A 27031-nucleotide genomic window follows, 5' to 3' on the forward strand; every position below is an offset into this window, starting at 1 on the left:
AAATTCACGTGATGAATTTATACGTGCGAAAATGTGGTTTGCTATGTGTTTGCCTTAAATGTGATTTTTGGCAATTTTACGTGTTAAAAGTGAATTTTGCGATTTTTCACTAAAAACCGTAAAAATAATTATTTTAAATATTTTTAAAGGCCCAAAAATATTTTAACTCAGCCCATATGATATGATTTAACGTTTTTGAATATTTGGTAAAGTTGAGTTTATTTTGCCCCTAGAGTTCGAATTATTTACAAGAATGCCATAATGGCAAACTTGTAAATAATTGAAACTTCAAATAAATATCTAGATATTTTTCCTACACAAACTTGGTGCCCAAGTCTTCATTTGTCTTCTTCATTTTCTTGTGGGTGCCGAATACACCATAACCACAAACACCAAGCTTTATTCTTTGATTTTCTCTCAAAACTTTCTTCACGAAAATTGTCGGGAATATTGCGTAGATCGTGTGTGTGTGTTTGCATGTTCGTTTGAGGTATAATTTCAAGCTCAAATCTTAGTTTTTAGTTGCTGATGTTGGTTGAATCTTAGAAACATGCTTAGGATGGTTTATATTTGATGTTTGATGGATAATTAGTTAGTTTTAACTACTAGTTTAATGGGTTACGGTTTTAAAATATTTTTTCCGTGAAAATTAAATTATTTATTTAAATTTCTGGGCTGATCTATATGTTGAGATTTATATATGCTTTAAAGTGTGATTTTTGTGGATTAAAAATGTTAAACATTTCGGGTGTAAATTTAATTAGTTGGGTTTCGATTTTTAATTGTTTTAAAGCTTAAAAATAGCTTAAAAAGGGTAAATAAATTGATTTTTAATTTCTGGAAATAATTTTGTTCATGGATGAGTTATATTTGTGGTTGATGTAAATTAAATGGTTGATGGTTAATTTTTAGCGGTTTAATAATCGGGTTTAATTTTTAATAACTCTATTCGGCTAAAATTTGATGAAAAAGGGTAAAACTGTCATTTTAATTTCTGGGCAGAAAATATTTGTGAAAAATTTATGAAATGTGTTTGATAATTATTTGTGGAGTTTAAATGATTTTTGTGAAGTGTTTTGACGGATTAATAATCGGTTTTGATTATTAATTGATATTTCGGTTTTAATGGTTAAAATAATGAAAAATATTATTTTAAAATTTTGGGTTGCTGTTTTTACAAGATAAAAATTAAAAATGTATTTGAAAATGATTTTGGTGAATTTCGGTGTTAAAATGGCTTAAAATGGATTTTTAAGCGTTTTAAGCGTTTTTGAGTTTTCCGGCCAAAACCACCGGAATACGGTGACCGGAGTATGAGTAGAGGGGATAGAGCATGTTGGCTCAGTCCTAAACTCAGTTGGCAGCAGTTAGTGCCGAAATGTTTTTGGCAGAAAATAAGGGGGGGCCGAGCCCCGGGTCAAAAATATTTTACGGAAAAATATTTTTGGTTATTTTTGAATTGTGATATGTTTGATGAGATTTTCTAAAAGTGTGTTTTTAGAAAACTATGTGAATTGAATGTGTGTTAGAATTATATGGAATTATAATTCCATGTTTATTTATTGAAATAAATAAACTACGTGGTGTATCGTATAGAAATACGATGACGCGGATATAGATAGTCGGAATCAAATTTGGTTTGTGATTATGTGGTTATATGGTTGAGTCGTTCTAGAGTTTATCCTAGAATTTAGAGTTAATACATTTATTAATGTTTAATCTCTAAATTAGATCCGGCGAGTTTTGTCGCGGAAACCGGCGAGCAAAGTTTTTGAATATTCGACGGGTGGTATTTTTAATATTTGGAATAAGCGAGTACTGTGAGTGTGTTTACAACTTATACTGCTAAATATTAGTATTAAAAATATTGCGAACTGCTTTACATGATTTGCAAATGCTTTATTTTATTTTGAATTTAAATCGCATGAACTATTCATAGTGTTGAAACCGATTTAGATTCATTGAAACGTGCTTACTATTGGGCGGCAATAGTGCTGTGTGATCACCGGTATTGCATTTAGAATGGGTTGCATGTGAAAATGGTATGTGGAAATCTGGACGACGGTCTGGAAGTCAGGCGACGGCCTAGACATATGGCAGATCTTCAGAGGCAACGGAATATAGACGACCAAAGGCAGTCAGCAAACTGCCGAGATCTGAGAGGTTGAACCTTTTATTAAAAAAAAGTGAAATTGGCGACAGTATTTATGTACTGCCGAAATCCGTTGTATTGTAAGAAGAGTCTGGGACTTTCAAATACGTAAAATAAGAATAATCGGATTTGACTGGCTAAAAGTACAAAAAGAGAAAATAAATACGGCCTAAGAAAAATAAAAGGTTAACCCGAATGGAATGGAAAAAAAATGGAATATTTATGTTTCCTGTGTTGAAAGCATATAGGAACATGAATCATGGTTTAGGGTTTCATATGAATCGGTAATCTGGAATGCATTGCTTTCATATTAATGTTTATTAGTACATGTTGTACGCATTCACCAGTTTTTATAACTGACCCCGTTGAATTTAATATTTTTACAGGCGAGTAGTTTGAGGTGTGGATTTCCAATTTCTTGTTCCGGAAATCCCTGACTTGAATAAAGTGAGAATGACTTTCCTTTGTGTGTCTAGAGTTGCAGTAGCTAGAATAATGAACGGTGATACCTTAGTAGTCGTTGGACTTATTTATGCTTTATATTTTATTATAACGCTTAAACTCTGATAATATGTAATATGTGAATGCTGTGCGAAGTCCGAGCGACTGCACTTGAATAAAATGCGGCGAACGCATCTGCATAATGAAATGCAGTTAAGTCCATTAGAGAAATGGCCTGCATAGTGAAATGCAGTAATTACCATAGTATGATGGTACGCATTTTGAGATGCATGATAAACCATAGAGAAATGGTTTTTGAAACTAAAATGCAATAATTAAAGAGAAAATTATGTGCATGTTTTAAATGGTAATTTTTATAAGAACGTTTTAAACTGCGATTTTAAAATGTTCGAAAATGATTTGAATTCCGCGAAAAATTTTAAGTGATTTTTAATGTATTTTTAAGGCTTGCTACGGGTTTCGGAGCAACCACTCCCATTCCCTAGCGCCGATCTCGATGCCGAGAATCGGGTCGTGACAAAGGTGGTATCAGAGCAATGGTCGAAAAACGGGCCATTGTCGAGTTTGATATCAAAGTGATGGTTTATAATCTTAAACCATTACTAATATGTGAAAGGTGGTATCATTGTAATATACCGTTTGGAATGTGAACCTAGGAAATTAATATATATAGAGTCTACTGCAACATATAAGTTTCTGTCATGTCATTTGTTAAGTCATCATTTGTTTTAAATATTCCCAGCTGTGCTCTAGGATCGAGTCTGTATGCTTGTTAGGAGTAAGTAGAGCCTGGTAGTATACGATTAGAACGCTTAGATAGATTTTTAATAGACGACGTGCTTTGATCAGAATGGCTGATCAGCATGAGGAAAACATTCAAGAGGAGAATGTTCATGAGGAGGAGTCCGTTCATAACGATGCGATACCCGCAGCAGGCGAAGGTCGTGGTCGTGGACGTGGACGTGGTCGAGGTCGTGGTAGAGGCCGTGGGCCTAATTTTAATATTCCGGGCTTTGATTTCGAACAATTTTTAGCTGGCATAGCAGCCATGCAAACGAATCAAGTGGAAGTGCAGAATATGCACAGATAGCAGTTGGATTATCAACAGCAGAGAGTTGGTGCTAATGTTGATCGTGATCTCGTTATGGCTTACATGAGGCTCAAGCCCATGAAGTTTGACGGATCAAACGATGCATTAGATTTCTTGGATGAAGTAGAGATGAATGCTAGACGTCTTAATGCTAGTGAAAGACAGTCTATACTGATGGTGGAGATGTCAGTAAAAGGATCTGCGAAGGATTGGTTTCAAAGGCATATTCAACCAAGTATGGGAGAGATGACTTGGAATGAATTTGTCACTCGATTTAAGGATTTCTTTCTGCCGTTATCAGTAACGGAGAATCATCGAGAGAAGTTGTTGAATTTGAACAAGATAGGAAAGACGGTGCAGGAGTATGTGACGGAGTTCACAAGATTGAGTCGTTTCACACCTGATCTGATGTTGGATAGAGATAGGGTGAATTCAAGGTTTATTAAGGGGCTAGGACCCGAATATATTGGATTGCTATCTGATGTTAGGAAGGATTTGGTGCAAATCATCGATAGTGCACGTCAGATGGAAAGTACTTTGATCCAATTTGGAAAGATCAATGTTACTGGTGAGTTCGTAAGAGAAGGAACTGCTAGTTCGAATACGAACAGGTTCACTGGACCATATCGTAAAGGATTTAAGAAAGGAAAGAAAGATAGGAGGTTCAGTATGTCTGGATCAAGTTCTAGTGGACGAAGTTCAGGAGGAACAGTACCACTATGTAATACTTGTGGGAAGAAGCATTTTGGGGTATGCTTTATGACGAGAGGTTGTTACACGTGTGGGCAGCAAGGTCATTTCTCAAGAGAATGTCCTATGTCTGGACCACAAGGTTCAAGTGCTAGTGTTGTTCAACCAGTGTTTCAACAACCTAGACCTGTATATCCTGCAGTGTCTGGGCAGGCACAGAACCAGAATGTGTTTAATGGACAACGTGGAAGAGGATATGGTTTTGGTAATCGTGGTGGAGGAAGGACCACAGGCGGACGAGGATCTGGAGCAACTGCTAGCGGGGGGCAGGCTAGAGTTTTTGCGATCAATCCTCAAGAGGCGAATGCGTCGAATGCGGTAGTGCAAGGTATATTTTCAATATCCTCGCATGATGCATCAATTTTATTTGATCCCGGTGCTACGCATTCATTTGTATCGTCGAGTTTTGCATTAAAATTAGGAATTCAACCTGTGATTTTGCAAAACCCATTGTTAGTAGCTACACCTGTAGGCGAAAGCATAGACGTTACTGTAGTTTATCCGTCGTGTCCTGTGTTAATTGGAGAGCGAGAATTGCTTGCGGATTTGTTGTTGCTTAATGTTTTAGAATTCGACGTCATCCTAGGAATGGATTGGTTGTCGCAACATTATGCGAATGTGGATTGTAGAGAAAAGATAGTGACGTTCCATGCACCTGGAACTGAACTTATCTCTATACGGGGAGAGAAGTTGGAAACCCCAAAGAGTTTAGTCTCGGCTTTGAAAGCGAGAAAGATGTTAAGTAAAGGATGTCAAGGATTTTTAGCTCTGGTACGAGATGTTCAGAAGGAAGTTGGAAATGTGAATGATGTACCAGTAGTTTCGGAGTATTCTGATGTGTTTCCAGAAGAGTTACCTGGATTACCACCAGATCGAGAGATTGAATTCTGTATTGATCTAGTTCCTGGTACAAGTCCAATATCGATACCTCCGTATCGTATGGCACCAGCAGAACTAAAGGAGTTGAAGGATCAATTAGAAGAATTGATTGATCGTGGATTTATACGACCAAGTGTCTCACCTTGGGGAGCACCTGTGTTGTTTGTGAAGAAGAAGGATGGATCAATGAGACTCTGTATAGATTACAGACAACTCAATAAGGTCACAATCAAGAATAAGTATCCTTTACCCAGAATTGACGATTTATTCGATCAATTGCAAGGAGCGAGGTACTTTTCAAAGATTGATCTGAGGTCTGGTTATCATCAGTTGAAGATCAGAAATGATGATATTCCAAAGACTGCATTCAGAACAAGATACGGTCATTATGAATTTTTGGTGATGTCATTTGGATTGACAAATGCACCAGCGGCTTTCATGGATTTGATGAATCGGATTTTTAAACCGTTTCTAGATCAATTCGTGATAGTGTTCATAGATGATATCTTGATTTATTCGCGCACAGAGGAGGAGCATGCGCAACACTTAAGGATGGTGTTACAAACTTTGAGAGATCATCAGCTTTATGCCAAATTCTCGAAGTGTGAGTTTTGGTTAGAAGAGGTAGCATTTTTGGGACATGTAGTATCTCAAAGTGGGATTAAGGTGGATCCTAAAAAGATTGAAGCTGTGATGGATTGGAAAAGGCCAAGTTCAGTGACAGAAATTCGTAGTTTCTTGGGTTTAGCTGGTTATTATAGACGGTTTGTGCAAGACTTTTCTAAGTTGTCTGCACCATTAACTAAGCTGACTCAGAAGAACGCGAAGTTCATTTGGACTGATCAATGTGAAGTGAGTTTCCAGAAGCTGAAGGAGTGTTTGACAACAGCTCCAGTTCTGGCATTACCAGAAGGTAGTGATAGACTTACAGTCTATTGTGATGCTTCTAGGATCGGGTTAGGATGTGTACTAATGCAACATGGACGAGTGATAGCTTATGCTTCTCGCCAGTTGAAAAAGCATGAAGTTAATTATCCAACCCATGATCTAGAATTAGCAGCAGTGATATTCGCATTAAAGATTTGGAGACATTACCTATATGGAGCAAAATGCGAAATATTCACTGATCACAAGAGTCTGAAATACATATTTGATCAGAGAGAGTTGAATCTCAGGCAGAGGAGGTGGATGGAGTTGCTAAAGGATTATGACTGTACGATACAGTATCATCCTGGCAAAGCTAACGTAGTTGCTGATGCGTTGAGTAGAAAATCAGCAGGAAGTTTAGCTCATGTTACTTTAGTTGAGAAGAGACCAATGATTAGAGAAGTGCATTCGTTGTTTGATCAAGGAGTTCAATTAGAGGTTTCGTATTTGGGGAATTTGTTAGCTCAAATGACGATTAAACCTACATTGAATGATCAGATTAAGGAACTTCAGACAACGGATCCTCAACTAAAGCATGTTATTGCAGAAGTTCAAAAGGGAATGAACTCTGAGTATAATTTGAAAGATGGTATTCTGAAATTTGGTACAAGGGTGTGCGTACCAAATGTAGAGGAGTTGAAACAGAGAATTATGATGGAGGCACATGGATCTAAGTATAGTGTTCATCCTGGTTCTACCAAGATGTATCACGATGTTAAGCAGATGTATTGGTGGAATGGTATGAAAAGAGATATAGCAGAGTTTGTTGCTAAGTGTCCGATATGCCAACAAGTGAAGTTGGAACATCAGAGACCATTTGGATTTTTGCAACAATTACCAATACCAGAATGGAAATGGGAAAGAATAACCATGGATTTTGTCGTTGGATTGCCTAAGTCGCAACATGGTTTTGATTCGATATGGGTTATCGTTGATCGAATGACAAAGTCGGCTCATTTCATTCCGATCAAGGTTACCTATACGGCAGCGAAATTGGCACAGATTTATATTGACAAAGTGGTCAGTTTACATGGAGTTCCTGTGTCAATTGTGTCAGATCGAGGATCAGTTTTTACATCTCGATTTTGGCAAAGTCTGCAAGAGGCTTTAGGAACGCGTTTAGATTTTAGTACAGCGTTTCATCCCCAGACAGATGGACAGTCTGAAAGGACTATCCAGACTTTGGAGGATATGTTAAGAATGTGCGTTTTAGATTTCGGAGGCCATTGGGATGAGTATCTACCGTTAGTAGAGTTTTCATATAACAATAGTTATCATTCCAGTATTGAGATGGCACCGTATGAGGCGTTGTATGGACGTAAGTGTAGATCTCCAATTTGTTGGGAAGAAGTTGGAGAAAGAAAGTTGACAGGAGCTGAAATTGTTCAGATTACGTCTGAGAAAGTGCCGTTGATTAAGCAACGTTTAGAAACTGCATTTAGTCGGCAAAAGAGCTATGCTGATGTGAGGAGAAAGGATATAGAATTTCAAGTCGGAGATTTTGTGTTTCTTAAAATATCACCTATGAAAGGTGTAATCCGATTTGGAAAGAAAGGAAAGCTAGCGCCGAGGTATGCAGGACCTTATGAGGTTATTGAGCGAATGGGAGCGGTAGCTTATAAGTTAGCATTACCGTCTGAGATGTCGCAAGTACATCCAGTGTTTCACGTGTCGATGCTTAGGAAGTATATACCTGACCCTCATAGACTTATTCAACCTCAAGAGGTTGAGATAGACGAGGAACTATCTTATGAGGAAGAACCCGTAGAAATTGTTGATACCCAGATTAGGAAACTCCGTAGTAAGGAGATACCTTTGGTAAAAGTGCTCTGGAGGAGCCGTACAATTGAGGAGTGTACGTGGGAAACAGAGGCGGATATGCGGAAACGATATCCCCACTTGTTTGCTCAAGGTAATAGTTTGTTTTGAAATTCGAGGACGAATTTCTTATAAGGAGGGGTGAATGTAATACCCCGTAGAATTTTTAGCGTTTATTTTCGTGTGTGTCCGATTTTAATTAATTAGGACCTCGAAAATAGTGAATAAATTCACGTGATGAATTTATACGTGCGAAAATGTGGTTTGCTATGTGTTTGCCTTAAATGTGATTTTTGGCAATTTTACGTGTTAAAAGTGAATTTTGCGATTTTTCACTAAAAACCGTAAAAATAATTATTTTAAATATTTTTAAAGGCCCAAAAATATTTTAACTCAGCCCATATGATATGATTTAACGTTTTTGAATATTTGGTAAAGTTGAGTTTATTTTGCCCCTAGAGTTCGAATTATTTACAAGAATGCCATAATGGCAAACTTGTAAATAATTGAAACTTCAAATAAATATCTAGATATTTTTCCTACACAAACTTGGTGCCCAAGTCTTCATTTGTCTTCTTCATTTTCTTGTGGGTGCCGAATACACCATAACCACAAACACCAAGCTTTATTCTTTGATTTTCTCTCAAAACTTTCTTCACGAAAATTGTCGGGAATATTGCGTAGATCGTGTGTGTGTGTTTGCATGTTCGTTTGAGGTATAATTTCAAGCTCAAATCTTAGTTTTTAGTTGCTGATGTTGGTTGAATCTTAGAAACATGCTTAGGATGGTTTATATTTGATGTTTGATGGATAATTAGTTAGTTTTAACTACTAGTTTAATGGGTTACGGTTTTAAAATATTTTTTCCGTGAAAATTAAATTATTTATTTAAATTTCTGGGCTGATCTATATGTTGAGATTTATATATGCTTTAAAGTGTGATTTTTGTGGATTAAAAATGTTAAACATTTCGGGTGTAAATTTAATTAGTTGGGTTTCGATTTTTAATTGTTTTAAAGCTTAAAAATAGCTTAAAAAGGGTAAATAAATTGATTTTTAATTTCTGGAAATAATTTTGTTCATGGATGAGTTATATTTGTGGTTGATGTAAATTAAATGGTTGATGGTTAATTTTTAGCGGTTTAATAATCGGGTTTAATTTTTAATAACTCTATTCGGCTAAAATTTGATGAAAAAGGGTAAAACTGTCATTTTAATTTCTGGGCAGAAAATATTTGTGAAAAATTTATGAAATGTGTTTGATAATTATTTGTGGAGTTTAAATGATTTTTGTGAAGTGTTTTGACGGATTAATAATCGGTTTTGATTATTAATTGATATTTCGGTTTTAATGGTTAAAATAATGAAAAATATTATTTTAAAATTTTGGGTTGCTGTTTTTACAAGATAAAAATTAAAAATGTATTTGAAAATGATTTTGGTGAATTTCGGTGTTAAAATGGCTTAAAATGGATTTTTAAGCGTTTTAAGCGTTTTTGAGTTTTCCGGCCAAAACCACCGGAATACGGTGACCGGAGTATGAGTAGAGGGGATAGAGCATGTTGGCTCAGTCCTAAACTCAGTTGGCAGCAGTTAGTGCCGAAATGTTTTTGGCAGAAAATAAGGGGGGGCCGAGCCCCGGGTCAAAAATATTTTATGGAAAAATATTTTTGGTTATTTTTGAATTGTGATATGTTTGATGAGATTTTCTAAAAGTGTGTTTTTAGAAAACTATGTGAATTGAATGTGTGTTAGAATTATATGGAATTATAATTCCATGTTTATTTATTGAAATAAATAAACTACGTGGTGTATCGTATAGAAATACGATGACGCGGATATAGATAGTCGGAATCAAATTTGGTTTGTGATTATGTGGTTATATGGTTGAGTCGTTCTAGAGTTTATCCTAGAATTTAGAGTTAATACATTTATTAATGTTTAATCTCTAAATTAGATCCGGCGAGTTTTGTCGCGGAAACCGGCGAGCAAAGTTTTTGAATATTCGACGGGTGGTATTTTTAATATTTGGAATAAGCGAGTACTGTGAGTGTGTTTACAACTTATACTGCTAAATATTAGTATTAAAAATATTGCGAACTGCTTTACATGATTTGCAAATGCTTTATTTTATTTTGAATTTAAATCGCATGAACTATTCATAGTGTTGAAACCGATTTAGATTCATTGAAACGTGCTTACTATTGGGCGGCAATAGTGCTGTGTGATCACCGGTATTGCATTTAGAATGGGTTGCATGTGAAAATGGTATGTGGAAATCTGGACGACGGTCTGGAAGTCAGGCGACGGCCTAGACATATGGCAGATCTTCAGAGGCAACGGAATATAGACGACCAAAGGCAGTCAGCAAACTGCCGAGATCTGAGAGGTTGAACCTTTTATTAAAAAAAAGTGAAATTGGCGACAGTATTTATGTACTGCCGAAATCCGTTGTATTGTAAGAAGAGTCTGGGACTTTCAAATACGTAAAATAAGAATAATCGGATTTGACTGGCTAAAAGTACAAAAAGAGAAAATAAATACGGCCTAAGAAAAATAAAAGGTTAACCCGAATGGAATGGAAAAAAAATGGAATATTTATGTTTCCTGTGTTGAAAGCATATAGGAACATGAATCATGGTTTAGGGTTTCATATGAATCGGTAATCTGGAATGCATTGCTTTCATATTAATGTTTATTAGTACATGTTGTACGCATTCACCAGTTTTTATAACTGACCCCGTTGAATTTAATATTTTTACAGGCGAGTAGTTTGAGGTGTGGATTTCCAATTTCTTGTTCCGGAAATCCCTGACTTGAATAAAGTGAGAATGACTTTCCTTTGTGTGTCTAGAGTTGCAGTAGCTAGAATAATGAACGGTGATACCTTAGTAGTCGTTGGACTTATTTATGCTTTATATTTTATTATAACGCTTAAACTCTGATAATATGTAATATGTGAATGCTGTGCGAAGTCCGAGCGACTGCACTTGAATAAAATGCGGCGAACGCATCTGCATAATGAAATGCAGTTAAGTCCATTAGAGAAATGGCCTGCATAGTGAAATGCAGTAATTACCATAGTATGATGGTACGCATTTTGAGATGCATGATAAACCATAGAGAAATGGTTTTTGAAACTAAAATGCAATAATTAAAGAGAAAATTATGTGCATGTTTTAAATGGTAATTTTTATAAGAACGTTTTAAACTGCGATTTTAAAATGTTCGAAAATGATTTGAATTCCGCGAAAATTTTTAAGTGATTTTTAATGTATTTTTAAGGCTTGCTACGGGTTTCGGAGCAACCACTCCCATTCCCTAGCGCCGATCTCGATGCCGAGAATCGGGTCGTGACAAAGGTGGTATCAGAGCAATGGTCGAAAAACGGGCCATTGTCGAGTTTGATATCAAAGTGATGGTTTATAATCTTAAACCATTACTAATATGTGAAAGGTGGTATCATTGTAATATACCGTTTGGAATGTGAACCTAGGAAATTAATATATATAGAGTCTACTGCAACATATAAGTTTCTGTCATGTCATTTGTTAAGTCATCATTTGTTTTAAATATTCCCAGCTGTGCTCTAGGATCGAGTCTGTATGCTTGTTAGGAGTAAGTAGAGCCTGGTAGTATACGATTAGAACGCTTAGATAGATTTTTAATAGACGACGTGCTTTGATCAGAATGGCTGATCAGCATGAGGAAAACATTCAAGAGGAGAATGTTCATGAGGAGGAGTCCGTTCATAACGATGCGATACCCGCAGCAGGCGAAGGTCGTGGTCGTGGACGTGGACGTGGTCGAGGTCGTGGTAGAGGCCGTGGGCCTAATTTTAATATTCCGGGCTTTGATTTCGAACAATTTTTAGCTGGCATAGCAGCCATGCAAACGAATCAAGTGGAAGTGCAGAATATGCACAGATAGCAGTTGGATTATCAACAGCAGAGAGTTGGTGCTAATGTTGATCGTGATCTCGTTATGGCTTACATGAGGCTCAAGCCCATGAAGTTTGACGGATCAAACGATGCATTAGATTTCTTGGATGAAGTAGAGATGAATGCTAGACGTCTTAATGCTAGTGAAAGACAGTCTATACTGATGGTGGAGATGTCAGTAAAAGGATCTGCGAAGGATTGGTTTCAAAGGCATATTCAACCAAGTATGGGAGAGATGACTTGGAATGAATTTGTCACTCGATTTAAGGATTTCTTTCTGCCGTTTTCAGTAACGGAGAATCATCGAGAGAAGTTGTTGAATTTGAACAAGATAGGAAAGACGGTGCAGGAGTATGTGACGGAGTTCACAAGATTGAGTCGTTTCACACCTGATCTGATGTTGGATAGAGATAGGGTGAATTCAAGGTTTATTAAGGGGCTAGGACCCGAATATATTGGATTGCTATCTGATGTTAGGAAGGATTTGGTGCAAATCATCGATAGTGCACGTCAGATGGAAAGTACTTTGATCCAATTTGGAAAGATCAATGTTACTGGTGAGTTCGTAAGAGAAGGAACTGCTAGTTCGAATACGAACAGGTTCACTGGACCATATCGTAAAGGATTTAAGAAAGGAAAGAAAGATAGGAGGTTCAGTATGTCTGGATCAAGTTCTAGTGGACGAAGTTCAGGAGGAACAGTACCACTATGTAATACTTGTGGGAAGAAGCATTTTGGGGTATGCTTTATGACGAGAGGTTGTTACACGTGTGGGCAGCAAGGTCATTTCTCAAGAGAATGTCCTATGTCTGGACCACAAGGTTCAAGTGCTAGTGTTGTTCAACCAGTGTTTCAACAACCTAGACCTGTATATCCTGCAGTGTCTGGGCAGGCACAGAACCAGAATGTGTTTAATGGACAACGTGGAAGAGGATATGGTTTTGGTAATCGTGGTGGAGGAAGGACCACAGGCGGACGAGGATCTGGAGCAACTGCTAGCGGGGGGCAGGCTAGAGTTTTTGCGATCAATCCTCAAGAGGCGAATGCGTCGAATGCGGTAGTGCAAGGTATATTTTCAATATCCTCGCATGATGCATCAATTTTATTTGATCCCGGTGCTACGCATTCATTTGTATCGTCGAGTTTTGCATTAAAATTAGGAATTCAACCTGTGATTTTGCAAAACCCATTGTTAGTAGCTACACCTGTAGGCGAAAGCATAGACGTTACTGTAGTTTATCCGTCGTGTCCTGTGTTAATTGGAGAGCGAGAATTGCTTGCGGATTTGTTGTTGCTTAATGTTTTAGAATTCGACGTCATCCTAGGAATGGATTGGTTGTCGCAACATTATGCGAATGTGGATTGTAGAGAAAAGATAGTGACGTTCCATGCACCTGGAACTGAACTTATCTCTATACGGGGAGAGAAGTTGGAAACCCCAAAGAGTTTAGTCTCGGCTTTGAAAGCGAGAAAGATGTTAAGTAAAGGATGTCAAGGATTTTTAGCTCTGGTACGAGATGTTCAGAAGGAAGTTGGAAATGTGAATGATGTACCAGTAGTTTCGGAGTATTCTGATGTGTTTCCAGAAGAGTTACCTGGATTACCACCAGATCGAGAGATTGAATTCTGTATTGATCTAGTTCCTGGTACAAGTCCAATATCGATACCTCCGTATCGTATGGCACCAGCAGAACTAAAGGAGTTGAAGGATCAATTAGAAGAATTGATTGATCGTGGATTTATACGACCAAGTGTCTCACCTTGGGGAGCACCTGTGTTGTTTGTGAAGAAGAAGGATGGATCAATGAGACTCTGTATAGATTACAGACAACTCAATAAGGTCACAATCAAGAATAAGTATCCTTTACCCAGAATTGACGATTTATTCGATCAATTGCAAGGAGCGAGGTACTTTTCAAAGATTGATCTGAGGTCTGGTTATCATCAGTTGAAGATCAGAAATGATGATATTCCAAAGACTGCATTCAGAACAAGATACGGTCATTATGAATTTTTGGTTATCATCAGTTGAAGATCAGTTGAAGATCCGTTGTATTGTAAGAAGAGTCTGGGACTTTCAAATACGTAAAATAAGAATAATCGGATTTGACTGGCTAAAAGTACAAAAAGAGAAAATAAATACGGCCAAAGAAAAATAAAAGGTTAACCCGAATGGAATGGAAAAAAAATGGAATATTTATGTTTCCTGTGTTGAAAGCATATAGGAACATGAATCATGGTTTAGGGTTTCATATGAATCGGTAATCTGGAATGCATTGCTTTCATATTAATGTTTATTAGTACATGTTGTACGCATTCACCAGTTTTTATAACTGACCCCGTTGAATTTAATATTTTTACAGGCGAGTAGTTTGACGTGTGGATTTCCAATTTCTTGTTCCGGAAATCCCTGGCTTGTATAAGTGAGAATGACCTTTCCTTTATGTGTCTAGAGTTGCAGTAGCTAGAATAAATGAACGGTGATACCTTAGTAGTCGTTGGACTTATTTATGCTTTATATTTTATTATAACGCTTAAACTCTGATAATATGTAATATGTGAATGTTGTGCGAAAGTCCGAGCGACTGCACTTGAATAAAATGCGGCGAACGCATCTGCATAGTGAAATGCAGTTAAGTCCATTAGAGAAATGGCCTGCATAGTGAAATGCAGTAATTACCATAGTGAAATGGTATGCACGTGAGATGCATGTTAAACCATAGAGAAATGGTTTTGAAAACTAAAATGCAATAATTAAAGAGAAAATTATGTGCATGTTTTAAATGGTAATTTATATGAGAACGTTTTAAACTGCGATTTTAAAATGTTCGAAAATGATTTGAATTCCGCGAAAAATTTTAAGTGATTTTTAATTTATTTTTAAGGCTTGCTACGGGTTTCGGAGCAACCACTCCCATTCCCTAGCGCCGGTCTCGACGCCGAGAATCGGGTCGTGACACTCGCGAACGAACTCGATAAGTACTGAACGAGCTCATTCGTGAGCCCGCTCGTTTAACGGATAAACAAACGAACATGAACTTTTAAACGAACAAACACGAATATGAGCTGAATAAATTAAAATCAATTTAATCGAATTCGTTCACGAATATGAGCTGAATAAATTAGAAACATAATAATACAAATTAATCTAAATATGAGTTAGTTCTCGAACACCTAATCGAGTTTCTAAACGAGCTTGTTCGTGAACTATATACGAGTTCGTTCACGAACTTGTTTACGAACTCTTAATCGAGCTTGTTCACGAGCTTGTTTATGAACTCTTATTCGAGCTGTTCGCGAACATAAACGAGCCGAACACCACTATGTTCATGTTCGGCTCGTTTATATTAACGAACATAAAATCAAGTTCGAGCTCGGTTCGTTTAGAATACGAACGAACATGAACCGAGCTCTTATCGAGCCGAACACCGAGCTGCTCGCGAACGGCTCGGTTCATTTACACCCCTAAGTGTCACTATTGGATCGCTCATAAGTCAATTTGTTTAGAGATAATCGGATGAGAACCAGTTTAGTCTATATTTGTAGCAGAATATTTTTTTAATCCGAAATTTATGCAGATTTAGGTTGTTCACATCGCATGTCTGCCAATTTCAATTGGTTTTCAGACTACAACTAAGTTGATAGTGAAGTGTAGTTATGGGTAACAGTACTCAATACATGCATAATTTTGGTTGTTGGTTCAGTTAAGGGCAAGATGCATAATGAGGCAGTTAAAACAATAATATATGTTCAAAATGTTTTCTAAATGTACATGTCTAGTATCTCAGTATATAAAACGACGAGTTTTGTGGCTTATTTGGCGATGAAGTGAGATTGGATGTTGCACTTGTGATGTATGCTCATTGGGTTGGTCGACTTTTGAAGATTAAGGACATGCTACAATCTCAATATTTGTTTTTTTTATTTGTTCATTATAGGCTACTAATAACGTTTGTTTCTGTTATCAGTTTTAAAACTAACAAAATTCGAAGTTTCGTGAAGTTTTAATTGATACACCTGAAGATAGTAAATCTTCAAGTTAATTCAGTTTCATCAAGTTCAAGACGTTCTTAAAGTTTGTATGGTCCTTCTCAAATACTATATCTTTTGGAATAAATTCAGTTTGAATTTAAAATGGAGAAAGTAGAGCACAACAGTAATCATAGTTTATTGGAGAATTCAAATTAAGGTGTAGATTGTTGGAATATACCTACAAATTTAATTGTATTAAGACTTTATTATGGAGTATTTGGGTGAATGATAACTTTATTATCATTGGCTAATTAGAAAGTATAATCTAATTAAAATTAATACCTAATGCCATATAAATTGTTTTGTTCCCTAAATATGTCACACCTTATTCATCTTTTAGAATACATACAACTAAAAAGAACTGAACACACAATGTAGATATTAATGTGAATAAAGGAAAAGAACAGGGTGTGTAATATGAAAAATATAAATTATTCCTGACCTTTTTGGGTTATTTTTTATAGAGAGTTGGACACTTTATGAGTTTTCTTCTAAAACATATTTATTAAAAATATTCTCTATTTAGTGATTTACAATCATTTTTGTACTCATTTTGATAATTAGTGGATGACTTGATTTTTTTGTCCGTGAATGTTTACTTTAATGTCGAACCATGTAAATGTCTTGTGTTATTTATTTGCTATATTTCTATTTATTGATCAAATTCATGATTAAATGTCTACCAAATGGTTTCGGTCCATTGCGCATACCAATCCGGCTATAAACCGGTCACGACAATTAATACTAAATATTCAACAATCGGTATTAATGTTACACCAACACCATTGCATTTCTCGATTTCCAACAAAACAATAGGAGATAACATAATATAATCATGGAATAACCCGAACTATACATTGATATTAAATTAAGCCCTTTGAAATATGAAGCAAACTTTGTGAAAATAAAGGAGAAGTCCACTCTAAAGAGTGAAAGGTTAAAAGAGATGCAAACCATTTAAATTAAGCATTGGATAATGAACAAAGGATCACTTTACCCCCCCCCCCCCCGAACTTAGCACAAAGTATCAAAAGCGTCCAAATTAGCAAAATAGAATCATTTTTATTCTGAACTTGTCAAATTTGATACAAAAACACTCCTCCCCACTCTCACCTAAGAGAGTGAGAATCACTCTCCGGTTTTTGATAGTGGTTTTCTTTTCCTATATGGTTTTTAATGACAAAAGGTTTAAAAAGATCCAAATTTTTGTTAACTCATTTTAAATTAATACCTAATAATTGAAAAAAAACAAATGAATCCTTTTTATTTTAAAACTTTACAAATCGAATTGATGTTAATTAAAAATAAAGAGGACCATTTTGTATATTTTACAAAAATAATCAAATTTTTTTAGTTATGTACTTTATTATTTTTAATAAAAAAATAATTTTTAAAGAGGAGCTACTGCTCCGGTGAGGAGCAGCAGCTCCTCCTCGATGGGTTTGTCTGAGGCGAACCCAGATGACTATGGAAACCCGCCGGTGGGTTTGTTCCACCGGCGGGCATGTTTTTTTTTTTCAACAGGTTGGCCGGAAAATTTTCCGGCCAATCTGTTGAAGAGAAAGAAAAAAAAATTCAAACTTTTTTAGAAAAAGTTCAAAAAGATCCCTGAAAATTTAGTTAGAATTAATAGTATTTAAGTGTGATTAATTAGAGTTAATTATGATTTTATAAATCTCACACTTCAATTAAGTGCCACGTCAACATAAAGGGGGTTTTTGAGCCGGTTTTGTCAAGTTCAGGGTAAAAGTGATCCAGTTTTTTCAATTTGAACGTTTTTGATACTTTGTGCAAAGTTCGGGGGATAAAGTGATCCTTTGTTCATTGAAGAATGGTAAAAGAGATGAAGTAATGATTCTTCTTGACCACAAAAACAACACTTGAAATCCTAACACTTGAAATCATGTTGCATTCTCGTATTTAATGCTTGAGATGTAGGTAAAGTGGCAAACCATCATGGATAAACCGCCTGATAAGAACCTTGATTTTATTAGCAATGTTAAAACTCCAAAGAGTTTTTGTATTGTAATTTAAAAAAGAAGGTATTATATACTAGTTGTATGATATATTTTTTTATATATATAATTGGAGAAGGGGGAGCGTTTGTAGGAGGAAATGAACCCACGACCTTGACAGTTTACTGTCCAATGCGGGCAATGCTTATACCATTTAAGCTAAATTAAAAAAAAATCAATCAATAAATAAATGGTCAATTAGATAAATGAGACTTTTAAAATAAAACAATATACTATATTTTATTTTCTTCGGAAGGAGAAATAAAAATAAAAAGGACATGTGTTGTTATTAAAGTAAAAGTATTTTAATAGAGGAAGTAGAGAATGATAGCAAATTGAAAAAAACAAAATAAGAAATGGTGATAAAATTTATTGGAAATGAAAAAAGAAAAATTGAATGAAAAAGGAGGTGACATAAATGTATTTATATGTCATGTTTTGCTCATCGCCTACTCCAACCCAAAAAGAAAAAAGAAAAAACTCTGCAAAACACAGTCTGAGAAGAAAGAGCCTTGATATTCAGAATACCAAATCCTTTTCCTTTAACTTCACGCCTTCACTTCACTCACACCATTTCCCCATCTTTCCCCCTTTTCTTCCCTATCTTTCTTTAAATCTTCATCTTACAGATTCAAGAAACAGACCTACTATTTGGCAAACTTCAACAAAATCTTTCTCTATTTTCTTGAAAATTTTCTTGGGATTTTCAACATGGGCTCTTCCTGTAAAGAACAACAACATTTCAGGTTCTTGAATTCGAATCAAGAAATAATAAAGATTCAAGAAGGACCGATAATAATAGGAGCCGGACCATCTGGTTTAGCAGCGGCAGCTTGTTTATCTCATACACACAAAATCTCTTCATTAATTCTTGAAAAATCCGACTGTATAGCTTCTCTTTGGCAAACTAAAACCTACGATCGTCTCAAACTTCATCTTCCCAAACAGTTTTGTCAACTTCCACTTATGAATTTCCCTAAAAACTTCCCTAAATACCCTTCTAAACACCAGTTCGTATCTTACATGGAGTCTTACGCTTCACACTTCTCTATCAAACCCAAGTTCAATCAAGCTGTTGTGAGAGCTGAATTCGACACCGTTAACGGGTTCTGGAGAGTTAAAACTCAAGATAAAGAATATATTTCTTATTGGCTTATTGTTGCTACTGGTGAAAATGCCGAGCCGGTAATTCCTGAAATTTCTGGCATGGAAAAGTTTAACGGTCCTATTATTCATACCAGTGTTTATAAATCTGGGTCTGAGTTTATGAATCAAAGGGTTTTAGTTGTTGGTTGTGGTAATTCTGGTATGGAGGTTAGTTTAGACCTTTGTAGGTATAATGCAATTCCTCACATGGTTGTTAGGAACACAGTAAGTTTTTTTTTTTTAATTTTAATATTTGAAATTCATTTATTTTTAATGATTTTGGTTATATATTTATTTGGTGTTTAACTTTTTAAATTTCTTTTTTGGTTGTGTATAAACAGGTTCATGTTTTACCAAGAGAGATGTTTGGGATGTCAACCTTTACAGTAGCAATGACACTTCTTAAGTGGTTGCCATTAAGACTAGTTGATAAGTTGCTACTACTTGTGGCTAATTTCACTATAGGCAATACTGATCAATTAGGTCTCCGGAGACCTAAAACCGGCCCGCTCGAGCTTAAAAATGTAACCGGAAAGACTCCCGTTCTTGACGTCGGCGCACTTTCTCAAATAAAATCAGGCAAAATTAAGGTAACTTATTCTTACCGCACACATAAACTTATTGAATCCTACGTTTTGAACAAACATATTTTCCTGTTCAGAAATGCCCTTTTGTATTTCACCATTTTCCGAAGCAACATTTCGAAAATGCCCTTTTCTATTTTACCGATTTCCGTTTTAACATTTCGGACATGAACTTTTATATTTCACTGTTTTCCGTTTTAACATTTTGGAAATGCCCTTTTCTATTTCAGAGTTTTTCAATTTAACCTTACGGAAATGCCCTTTTGTTTTAATGTAGTATAGTACTAACATTGTTAAGGTTTTTTTTTTTTTTCAGGTGATGGAAGGTATAAAAGAGATAACAAGAAATGAAGTGAAATTTATGGACGGACAAGAAAAGAAGTTTGATTCAATAATCTTAGCAACTGGGTACAAAAGCAATGTGCCTAATTGGCTCAAGGTAATTAATGAAAATAAATCAATAAAACTAATTTTATTTTTAGTGTTAATTCTACCGGTCTCTTATATGAATCATCAATCCCTTTCTGCATTTGGACACATGCACAGAATGCAGAAGGCTGCAGAAAAATCTCCTTTTTTCCATGCAAAAGGGAATAAAATCAGTTAGGTCCTTTTGGGATTACTACATTTTTCTGGAACGTACCCTTTTTATTTCTTCATAGGAGAAATTTGTTTTCTATGATATGTTGCTTTCATGACATACATATTACAAAATTTGCTTCAAATTGTCCTAGAAAACTGTCATTTTTTGTTATTTCTAGACCAAAATTGACAAGGATCTGTTTTATTTTATGGCTTTAACTTAATTTGATTCATTAATTTAAATAATTATATTTTATTCCACTGAAAAAAAATGAAGAACATTTTTATCATTGGGTTATGTATATGGGATAAGAGTGTTGAAAAATTGAATGTATACCAAAAAAATCAAACCGCATCGATAAATTTGGTTTGATACTAGTGCACATATCAATGCATTTTTCTGTTCAGTTCGGCTTTAAATATGAAAAATTCAGTTTAATTTCAACGCAAATCAAGCTAAAAAAACATTAACTGAACTAACTAGTTTGATTCGGTTCAAATTGAATGCACTCTTAGGAGGAATATGATTTAATTAGTTACTAATCTTATAATGTGATTTTGTTGATGGCAGGGATGTGATTTTTTCACAAAAGATGGAATGCCTAAAACACCCTTTCCTAAGGGATGGAAAGGAGACAATGGGTTGTACACCGTTGGATTCACAAGAAAAGGGTTATTAGGAACGGCTTCTGATGCTGTTAATATTGCACAAGATATATCTGAATCTGAGCAATGGAGGGTAATTAAGGACAGAAATAAATCTTGTAATTCCAATTTTATCCTGCTAGGGATAAAATAAAAAAAGGAAAAGAAGATGAAAATTTGGTAAACTTGATAGAGTAGGTTTGTTTTTTACCTTGGGAGATTTTACTGTTCAGAGAAGGCAACAGAACTAATTCCCAATTTTCTGTAATTTTTTGTTGTTGCTTATGGTTAATTTAGTTCTTGTAAATCTACCAATTTTGTATGAAGGGTTAACATCAACTTCTTCTCATGTATCTTTGTTAACTTTGTACAAAATAATTTTCTTTAATAAACTTCTTTTTTGTCTATTTCCATTTTTTTCTTAGACCTCAATCAGTCATCCAACTCTCACACCCATTTGATCAAGATTTATTATAAACCATTTTTTAATGAACAAAATAAAACTTAAGTTATGGTTTTGAATAAAAAAAACTCCCAAAATTAGTTTTTAGTTCATTTTACACCTCAACTGAGATGGTAGAAAATTATTGAAACATGATATAAAAATGAAGTTGAGGTTGTAGAAAATTATTGAAGCATGATATATTAATTGAAATTAAAAGAGTAAAACGAGTCAAAATGACTATTCTAAAAATATTTTTATCCAAAGCAACAAGGTTAGTCTTATTTGATTTTTTTTTTGGTCAAATTTAAGAAGTAAATAAATCGTTGTCTTTAGTACTATGTATACCATGCTCGTCGATCATTTATTTACAAAGACAATAGATTTATTTTACTATAAAGTCTTAGTTCGCGGGGGAGAAGGGGGGGATCATTCGGTAGGATAAATCGAAATAATATGTTTAATCGATCTATTTTGATTGAATTTGATTAAAATTATAATTTTGGGTTTGATCAATATATTTTTGCAGTTTGATTATGGTTAAAAACTTAAAATTTTAAAATTTTGGTTAATCGAAGTAACATAAAATTGTATACTTTTTTATATTTTAACCAAATTAACCGACTAAGTTAGTCGTTTGATCTTATATTTTCAATTTTGATTGATACAGTTAATTTAATTTTAATTAAAATCAATAAATTAATCAGTTCAGTTAAAAAAAATAAACAACAAACCTCCAAAATAAACATAAATCTTCATACAATAAATAACAATTAATAAGTTATAAGTATTATGTGAATATATTTGGTCACATATAATTAGGGATGTGCATTCGGTTAATCGGAACCGACCGAACCGAAATTTTTAATTTTTTAAGAAACAAAACCGAAATTCTGGGAAAATTTGATTTTTCAAACCGAACCGAACCGAACCTGTCGGTTCGGTCGGTTATTTCGGTTCGGTTCCGTGTTTCGGTTCGGTTTACGTGTAAAAGTGACTGAAATTTTTTTACTCTAAAACCGAACCGACCAACCGAAAATATTCTACTTTTCCAAATCGAACCGAACCGAATTTGTCGGTTCGGTTATTCGGTTTCGGTCGGTTTTTGCATACCCCTACATATAATAATTTAATTAATTAATATTATAAATATGTAGATTTAAATGTCTTAATGTGTCTTAGATGGGTTAGGTTAAACCCGCTATTTAATCGTGTTATAAACGGATTGATCGTTTATGACCCGATCCGCAAAAAATTTGAGAAAATAACTTTAATGTTGTAAAAGATATATATAATATATATATATATTGTTCAAAAACATATAATTCTTAAAACTCCTGAACAATTTATTATCAATATATAAAACATGGTATTTTTTGAAAGTTACCCTATTATACTATTTTATAAATGTAGTAATGAATTTTATAATAAAAACTATACATATTTATTAAAAAAATATTTGTAAAGTTGATTTAAAAAATATACAAAATAATTTATATATGCATATATTTTTTAAATAAATGTTGAATAGTTTTTTAAAAATAAAATAAATGATTAATTTAATTGAAATTTTAACAATAATATCCTTTCATCAATTCAACTAATGGGGTTAACTAACAAACAGGCGTTGTAGTAAAAATAATCAATTGTCAAAAGAAAAATTTATTTATTTTTATAAATTATAAAATTGTTAATTAGTTTGATTTAACCTCGAGATTTCAATGAAATTGTCTCTAAATTTATTTAATTTTTACGATTTTGTAATTTATCTGAAAGAAAAATAAATTATTGGATAAAATTAAATTTTTATTATAACAATTAGATGTTTTGAATTAAATAGAAAAGCAATTTTAATTAAATAAACATGAATTGAATTTTAATTTTTTCCATTAGCAGGAATATATTTTGTTTGTCAAACTACACGTGGGTCAACAGTCACAAAAAAAGGTTTGAAAAAATGAAAGAAGGGAAAGGCAGTCAGTGCATGCAGTGTAGCAGCTACTATCTTCTTCCTTCTTGCTTACTGTGCTCGCAGATATCCATTAAAGCTCCACCATCAAACCACAGATTAATTCATTTAATTATTTTCAAAACCCCAAAATGGAAACAAAATTTATTTAATTCTCTTATCAATAATATTTGATTATTTTCGATCTATTTTTGGTTCTGTTCAAAGAGCATGCAAGGACTCCTCTTCTTCTTATTAATTCATGGTTTGTTGAGTAGAGCACGCAAACTTTTATTTATGATTTTGTTGAAGAATCTCAACTATCAGTCTCTGTTGATTTATTTGTGTATATATATGTATAGATTAATGCAGCACCCAGTAGTACTACTTTTTGAATATTATTGATAATTCTGATTATATTACATAATGTGTCATCAGCTTTTTGAATGAGATCACCCTTTGCCATTTAGACCCAACTCAGGTGGACTATAGAATGTTGAAAATTATACCTAATTTATACAAGTTACTAATTAACATGAAATATATATTATAGTCCTCATCATATAGCAAATCATTTCTTGGGGAATTGTGTGAGAAGTGTACTATAGCTGATTAATTAAGGTAAACTAGTCTTTATATTTTAGAATTATGACCAATTTGATTGAGATATTTATAGAAAATAAATTTGACTTTCAATCTATTAATTTTACGAGTTATGATAATTTTATGTAAAAAAAATAAAAATTAATTTGTAAAAATAAAAAAGGATTCAGTATCTTATGTTATTTTCATAATAAATTAGTTTACATGAAGAAAATTTGATTATAACATTCTAATGATATTAAAATTATTTTAATGCTTATAATATACTTATATTCATCAAAAAAAAATTATTTTAATGCTCTCTTCTTTCCATTTTATTTTCTATTTGGTATTCGGAAAAGAACGTCACTTGACATATTTTTTTATCCTTAATATTAATTAATATGCTACATGTTTTTCCTTTTTCCTCTTAATATTAATGAATTTACTACATATTTTTCCTTTTTAACCTTAGCATTAATGAGTTTGTTCGATTATGTTATGTTTTTAAAATTAAAACAAGGACTATAAAAAAATTCTATCAAAAAAATTATCTATCGCATTTCATGAATTCTTAATATGTGTAAAAATAAAAAAAATAAAAAATAAAATGAGACGAAGTTATACAACCATTTGTGCGACAAACCTATGAGACGTTAACCATGTTGAAATATTTAATGACAAAAAGATAAGCCATAATTAAAAAAAGGCTTAATGCCTTAAAAACCCCCGACTTTTCATCCCCTTTTTAATCCTACTCCGACGTTGAAAAATTGTCAATTTTACCATACTTTGCATTTTTTCATTTCAATTGTACCCTGAAGCATAAAATTGATCTTTATTTATTTGACAAAAGTTCAATACTTTTTTAAAAAAATGGTCAATTTAATATAAAAGGTTAATCTAATGCAAAAATGGTCAATTTGGAAAAAATTGCCAAATAAAAAAAAGGTCAATTTTATGCTTTAGGGTACAATTGAAATGAAAAAAAATACAAAATAGGGTAAAACTGACAGGTTTGCAACGTCAGGGTAGGATTGAAAAGGGGATGAAAGGTCAGGGATTTTTAAGACATTAAGCCTTAAAAAATTATATCTCAGACACTCGTTAGCTTACTATAAAAATGATGTGGCACAACCGTAATGTGAGATGAACACTCCATTAAAAATGATAAACAAAATGAAATAGAGTAAATTTTTATAAAATTAGATTGATAAATTTTAAACTTTTTAATTTTTAATTTTGTTATGAATTAATTTTTGATAAAATAAGTGAAATGATGAAAAGATATTTTATTTTTATAGATTAGATTAGATTATTATCTTTTACTTACTATTTGGATAATTACGAAGACTCATAAAAATTAACATTAATTTGATTATAATTATAGATAAATAAATTTTATTTTACAAATAATTACTTCCCGTCTCATAAAACTAGAAAACATCACGACTTTTAATTGGTATTTCATAAAAGTTAAAAAAATATCTCATTTAATATCTAATTAAAGATTACATTATAAAAGTATTCTCATGATTTTATTATATGAGCATTAAATGTAATAATTCTAAAATAGTTCAGATAAAACTGTTTTATTAAGTTAATCATAGATATATAAATGAGTTTTTTTTTTTATCTTTATAGAACAGATGTAAACATTTAATTATATTGGAATTGAACAAGAAACTACATTTACCTTTTTTTTAGGATAACTAATTTTATGTTTAATGCCAATGAAGTTATGATAATGTCAACGGATAGTTCTTTTTTTCTTCTCTCCGTTAAAATTAAGAGAACAAGTTTTGATGAAAAAGGGTATTTATGGAATTCGAAAAGATAAAGAAGAAGAAGAAGAAGAAGAGTAGTAGTCTTTTCTTTTCTCTTTTCTTCTGTCTTTTTGCCTACAATTAGATTGTTTCATTTTATCCTTTCTTTCCCCTCTCCTTCTTCACATTCTTACGTCACTTTTCTTCTTTGCCTTTTCGTTTCGTGGTTAATTCTGTTTAACTTCCACGTGTCTTCACACGGTTAGTCCATCAAACACAAGTAAATTACTAATGGGTTTTAGTAAAGAACCAGTGGGTGTAAAGAGCAACTAAGGCTACTCAAATCTATCATATTTTACATTTTGATATTTCTTATTTGAAAATTAAAAAACTTGATACCTCAGTTTTGATTTTATAAACTATAAAACTCTTTTGTTAAATATAGGTACTAAATCATTAACAGAATAAAATATGAAGTACCAAATCGTTTGAAAATGAGGTACCAAATCGTTTACATTATTGAAGTTGAGGTACCAAATCGTTTATATAATTGAAACTGAGGTATCAAATCGTTTGAAAATAAATTTTATATTGTTAACGGAACTAACAGAAGGGTCTTATAGTTTACAAAAACAAAATGGAAGTATCAAATAGTTTGATTTTCAAATAAAAGATACTAAACTGTGAATTATGACAAACGTGAGATGTCTTAGAGTAATTTGCTTTTAAGTAAAACAATAGCGCATTTTGTCCCTCATATTTGATTAAAAAGAATTCAAATAAGGTTAATCCTATAATTTTAAAAAAGAAAATCAAATTTAATATATTGGCTTATTTATTTTCTTAAATAAGATGACAATAAATAATTGGAACTGAAATGGAGTATTAGATAGCTCAAAGTTGAGGTGGTAAAACGAATTAGAATATAAATTTACTACTACTATTTGTTTTCTAAAAGTCATAATTTTAATTTTATTTGATTTTTGTGCAAAATTTTAAAAAACAAAATTTATTGTTTTACAAATTTTTTTATCAAATACAGAATACGACTCTTAAAGTATCAGTTTGTTAATTGTTAGCTATAAAGATAGGGATCTAATCCATGATCTCTTGATGTACTTGGAGACACGTTAACTGTCTAGGCTAAGTTTCTAGTGGCTATTGTTTACATTTGGTCTTTCTAGTTTCTAACACTTCAATGTGGACTAATTATTTATTTTTATTAAATAATTAATACATTTATCTTTTTAATGTATTTTCATTTAATGAT

General features: G+C 33.3%; 1 protein-coding gene and 2 long non-coding RNA genes across 3 annotated transcripts; all 3 read left to right on the plus strand.

The window, feature by feature from the left end:
* Positions 1-289: 289 nt before the first annotated feature.
* Positions 290-2855, plus strand: LOC130014883 (uncharacterized). The gene is made up of 2 exons (XR_008789576.1): positions 290-490; positions 2539-2855. It is a non-coding gene; the product is annotated as an uncharacterized LOC130014883 (long non-coding RNA).
* A 5738-nt stretch (positions 2856-8593) lies between these two features.
* On the plus strand, positions 8594-11159 carry LOC130014884 (uncharacterized). The gene is made up of 2 exons (XR_008789577.1): positions 8594-8794; positions 10843-11159. It is a non-coding gene; the product is annotated as an uncharacterized LOC130014884 (long non-coding RNA).
* A 7320-nt stretch (positions 11160-18479) lies between these two features.
* LOC126659720 (probable indole-3-pyruvate monooxygenase YUCCA4) lies at positions 18480-21430 on the plus strand. The gene is made up of 4 exons (XM_050353057.2): positions 18480-19437; positions 19554-19802; positions 20113-20235; positions 20950-21430. Exons 1-4 carry the CDS (start codon positions 18778-18780, stop codon positions 21175-21177), a joined length of 1260 nt encoding a protein of 419 aa, XP_050209014.1. The 5' UTR covers positions 18480-18777; the 3' UTR covers positions 21178-21430.
* The last annotated feature ends 5601 nt before the right edge of the window (positions 21431-27031 follow it).

Source organism: Mercurialis annua, linkage group LG1-X (assembly GCF_937616625.2).
Source record: "Mercurialis annua linkage group LG1-X, ddMerAnnu1.2, whole genome shotgun sequence".
Taxonomy (NCBI): Eukaryota; Viridiplantae; Streptophyta; class Magnoliopsida; order Malpighiales; family Euphorbiaceae; genus Mercurialis; species Mercurialis annua.